The sequence below is a fragment of the Plasmodium reichenowi genome, chromosome 9, assembly GCF_001601855.1.
Source record: "Plasmodium reichenowi strain SY57 chromosome 9, whole genome shotgun sequence".
Lineage (NCBI taxonomy): Eukaryota > Apicomplexa > Aconoidasida > Haemosporida > Plasmodiidae > Plasmodium > Plasmodium reichenowi.
In genome coordinates this window covers 1,091,685-1,096,997 of record NC_033654.1, presented here as the reverse complement: position 1 = coordinate 1,096,997, position 5,313 = coordinate 1,091,685, and the positions used below count along the sequence as shown (strand labels likewise).

Here is a 5,313-nt window from a genome sequence, read left to right as displayed (position 1 = left end):
AAAAAAAATACATAAATGTTATAGTATTTTCTTCAATATAATTTCATATAATAATAATATTATTGTCATATATATATATATATATATATATATACATATATATATTTTATTTATTTTTTTTACAGGGAATGTATAATTTCCTTGTTATTGTTCTTAATGGGTGCCTCATTTATTATATCATTTTGCTCATCCAAATAAGATTCGTTAAGTTTCGTATTTATATTAAGAGATATTTTTATGGTACTTTCCTTCTTTTTTTTTTCCATATTCTCTTTATATAGAACAATAGGAAAGTAAATCTTTTAATTGATGTTTTTTTAAATCATAAATAAAAATTAAAAAATAAAAATTAAAAAATAAAAATTAAATAAATAATATTTACATATATATATATATATAAACGTTTGAGGAAATATAATATTATTCCTTATAATTAAAATAAAAAAAAATAAAATACATGAATAAATAAATAAACAAATTATATGAATAATAAAATCATTTTAGTATAAAATAAAATATAAAAAAAAAAAAAAAAATCTACCCATATATATATATATATATATATATATATATATATTATATATGTATACATAATATATCATATTATATTTATAGATGACGTGCATTATTTTATATATTAAAAAAAAAATAATAATAAATAAAAATAATCATGTATATTATATATATATATTATTATATATATATGTATATATTAGAGTTTTAATTTTTTGTGTGATTATTCAAGTGAATGTATGAATTAAGTAAATAATTTTTTAGCTGTTGATATGTTAATGTTAAATCATCATTAATAATGGATAAATTAAAATTTAATAAGTTTGCTTCATGTAATTCAATATTTAATTGTTCCATACGTTTTTGTATTTGTTCTTGATTTTCTGTATTTCTTGTTAATAATCTACTTAAGAGTATATCGGTACTTGGAGGTTTAATAAATATATAGAGAGCATTTTTTATATGTGTTGATTTTTTCAATTGTTTAACACCATTAATATTCATTTCAAATAAGCAAATTTTATTTTGTTCTTTTGCTTTATCATATTCACTTTTTAATGTTCCATAAAAATTATTAGCATAATTATCATACTCTAAAAAATCATCATTTTTTAATTTATCTTCAAATATAGTCTTATTAATAAAATAATAATCGACACCTTCTTTTTCTTTCTCTCTCTTTTTTCTTGTTGTACAACTTACAGAGAAATAAAAATAATTTGGAAATTCATTTAACAGCTTTTTTATCAAAGTACCTTTACCAACACCCGAAGGACCACAAATAACCAGGGGACAAATATTATTCATCACGATAAAAGTAAAATGTAATTATATCAAAATGGCAAATGCGAAACGTACAATCAAACAAACTATACAACATATAAATAAATAAATAAATAAAAATATATATATATATATATATATATATTTATATATTTATATATTTATATATTTATATGAATCAACGAAAGAATAATTTATTATAAACAAACTCCTAAAAAATATAAAACAAAATATTTCAATTTGTGTTAAAATATATGTATATATATATTTTTTTTTTCTTTTTATACATAATTAAAATTAATATTTAAATACGGAAAAATTTTATAAAAAAATGTAGAAATAAAAAAAAGTGTTATGTCAAGAAATATTTTTTTTTTTTTTTTTTTTGAATAATATTTTGAAGAAATAGAAAAGTAAAAAAATTCTTGTTTTTTTTCATTATATTTTTTATGTAAAAAGAAAATCATTATATAATAATATATATATATAATATATATATAATAATATATATATTATATTTCTATGTATTTAATTTTATTTAATTATTATATTCGGATATATGTATATATATAGATATATATATATATATATTTATATATATATATATATATTTTATTAGCGATATATTTTTTTCTGTATATATTTAACTTCAACTCTTTTCATATCAATATTATACATAACATATTTCTAATATATATATATATTTAAATTTATGTATATATCTTAATATATTGATATGTTATTTTTTCCCCCCATATATAGTAAATAGAACCATAAATTTTACCTTTTTATTTTATGTTTTGAGAACACGAAAAAAAAATAAAAAAATAAAATAAAAAAATAAAATAAAAAAATAAAAAAATAAAAAAATAAAATATTAAAAATAAATGAAAAGAATATACACAATATAACATAAATATAATATAGAACATAATTTAATATATATAAAATAATATTAATATGTATATAAATTTATACCTATATTTTTCATATTTGTTGTACTACACATATATATATATATGTATATATTTCATTTCATTTCATTTTATTTTGTTTATGTTTATATATATACACCTATTTAATATATGTGTAAGGACTTATCCAAAAAGAGTAAATGAATGTTTAAAGACCTGAATGAATGATATTCTATTTTGATAATTTAATGTTAACATTTTTTTTAATAGATCTTTGCAAGGTTGAGAAAGATAATGATATTTTTTTAATTTTGTTTTTATATGGAATTTATTATTAGATAGAATAAAATAAATATGAACATCATTATTGATTTTACTAAATGGATGAGTACCTGTTAATAAAATAAAAATGGTTATACCTATTATCCATACAAGTTTTGGTAGAGCATAGATTTTTTTATTTTTAAAATCTTCTAAAGGTTTAAATATTGATGTTGTTCCACCTGACTTAACTAAACCATTTTTATCATATATTATTTGACAATATTCAAAATCAATTAATTTTATACAAATTTTTCTTTTTATTATTTTCCCTCTTTTGTATAAATACCACATTTTATTCTTTTTACAATAGCAAATTATATCCATATGTTTTTTGTGAACATTCTTTATAACGATATTTGATGGTTTGATGTCACTATGAAATATTTTCTTTCTATATAAATATAAACAAACATTTAATAATTGTCTTAATATTTCAGCTATTATATATTCAGGATATACATAGGCAAGTTTTTTCTTGTACCCTTTCTTCCTTCTGTTATTAATTCTGTTCATTTTGTTCATTTTGTTCATTTTGTTCATTTTGTTCATTTTGTTAATTTTCTTCCCTTTCTTCACTTTTTTCATTTTGTTAATTTTCTTCACTTTCTTCATTTTGTTAATTTTCTTCCCTTTCTTCACTTTTTTCATTTCCTTTTTTATTATTTTTCTTTTTACTTTTGTTTTGTTCCCTTTTATAACCTTTAATTTCCTTTTTAATGTCTTCATATCCTTATTCATTTTTTTTTTTTCTATATCCCATTTTTCATTTCTTTGTGTGCACCCTGTATTGCTGACTATCCCATGAGGTATACCATTATAATAATTATTATGAATTATATGGGGAAAAAAGGTATGAACATTTAAAACATGTTCCTTATCATGCGGAACATTCAAATAATTCATTGAGATATTCCTTTTATCATTAAGTTCCAATTTGTTTTCTTCTTGGTCATTCGCTTCGTTTATATACTCTATGTTATTAAAAAGAGCATCTGATTCATTTATATTATTTATACCACTTATAAAATCATTCGAACTCATATAATCTTTGAATACATAAGGAACATTAGGATATTGTCCCAAAAATTCAGGTATACTCATAATTTTTTTTTTTTTTTTTTTTCTTTCTTCATTTCCTAAAACGAATTTTTGTTTTTCTTTACACCATACCATTAAAGGATAACCTCCAAAGGGGTACATTGTAACAATATAATTATGAAAAAAAAAGAAGGAATCCATTAAAACAATGTTTCGATGACATAAGTGTTTAGTTAGATGTCTTTCTAATTTTATTCCATGTTCATATGTTATAAAATTATTAAAAAAAGGATTAAAGAAGGTTTCCTTTGGACATAAATATATTTTTTGTATTTTTCTTTTTATTGAATTCCTTCTTTTTTTTTTATAATTAATTTTTTCACAACTCCCATCATTACCTTCTTTCACATATACCATATTAATTATTTTGTATTTTTTGTTATATAGGGTATATTCTTTAGATATATTTGTAAAATATTCTTTCGAGCTATATATGGGTATTTTCTCTTTATCGAGTGTTTCCAGGAGTATTTTCAAGTTTTTCTTCTCATTACCATAATTATTACAATAATTATTACAACAATTATTACCATAATTATTACAATAATTATTATAATCACCTCGATTTTTTTCTTTTTCTCCTTCCCTTTCCTTATCACACAAATCATACATCACCTTTAATGTATCTCCTTTTTTTTTCCTTAAAAAGGATGTGACACAATCGTTTAATTCTTTTACCTTCTTCAAAATTTTTACATATTCATAATTTACAAAAGTGTATATTTTTCCGTTCTTATCATTCTTTTCATGAAAACAAAAATATTTTTTTTCATCCTTCTGATCATATTTTTTAAACAAATCTTCGACTGTAACATTTTGAACGTTGGTTTTCATGTTGCGTAGACGAACAATCTTTCTTAATCGTGTGTAACATTTTTTTATTTTTCTTTTTTTCCAAATCTTTCCTTCTTCGATATCTATAAGACATTTTCTTTTCTCTTCTTTTCCTTCTGTGTCGCTGAAGGAAATTAAATTAAAAAGATTATTCTTTCTTTTGGTAAGGTTGTTAAAAGAGAAATCGGATGAGCATTCTTGTTCTCCCATATGGTATTTGAGGTCTCTTGTATTTAGATAAAAACTCATATTATGGATAGTATATATATAGTCATACCTTTAAGGGAATAGATAAATGTAGGTCGGTGTACCTATATATAAATATATATATATAAATATATAAGAACATAAATATTTCATACTGCCACAACAAATATATTATAATATAATATAATGTAATATATTGTATATTTTTATATTTATTATTATAAAATTTATATTATAAGTTTCAAGGACATGAGGAGAAAAAAAAAAAAATAAAATAAAACAAATACATACATACATACATACATACATACATACATACATACATACATACATACATATATATATATATGGATATATGTATATATGTATATATGTATATTTTTATTTATTTATTTAAAAAATATTAATAAATAACCTAAATTAATAACATTATAATAGAGAAAGATTATATGAGACCAAAGAAACATGAACACCTTTTTATTTTTTGTGTCCACATTTTTTTCTCTACGAAAAATGTATAAAATGTCATACGTCAAAATGTTTATTTAATATGTATCACATAAAAAGTTATGGGATAGGGGGGTTACTAAATTTAAAAATATCCTCATTCAGAAACAAAAAAGAAAAGAAAAAAAAAAAA

The 5,313-nt window shown here is 19.4% G+C and overlaps 3 protein-coding genes across 3 annotated transcripts in view; all 3 read right to left on the bottom strand.

The window, feature by feature from the left end:
- Positions 1–266, bottom strand: part of PRSY57_0927000 (transcription initiation factor TFIID subunit 7, putative) — a gene marked incomplete at both ends in the record, with an annotated part of 1,807 nt that extends 1,541 nt beyond the window's left edge. Inside the window, one exon of the mRNA XM_012907509.2 lies at positions 124–266. Coding sequence (XP_012762963.1) covers positions 124–266 — 143 coding nt within the window. The remainder of the gene's footprint in view (positions 1–123) is intronic.
- Positions 267–720: 454 nt separating this feature from the next.
- On the bottom strand, positions 721–1,320 carry PRSY57_0926900 (guanylate kinase; the record flags this gene model as incomplete). The annotated part of the gene is made up of 1 exon (XM_012907508.1): positions 721–1,320. The coding sequence occupies one exon, from the start codon at positions 1,318–1,320 to the stop codon at positions 721–723; it is 600 nt and encodes a 199-aa protein (XP_012762962.1).
- Positions 1,321–2,393: 1,073 nt separating this feature from the next.
- PRSY57_0926800 (serine/threonine protein kinase, putative) lies at positions 2,394–4,676 on the bottom strand (the record flags this gene model as incomplete). Its single annotated transcript, XM_012907507.2, has 1 exon — positions 2,394–4,676. The coding sequence occupies one exon, from the start codon at positions 4,674–4,676 to the stop codon at positions 2,394–2,396; it is 2,283 nt and encodes a 760-aa protein (XP_012762961.2).
- Between the last annotated feature and the right edge of the window lie 637 nt (positions 4,677–5,313).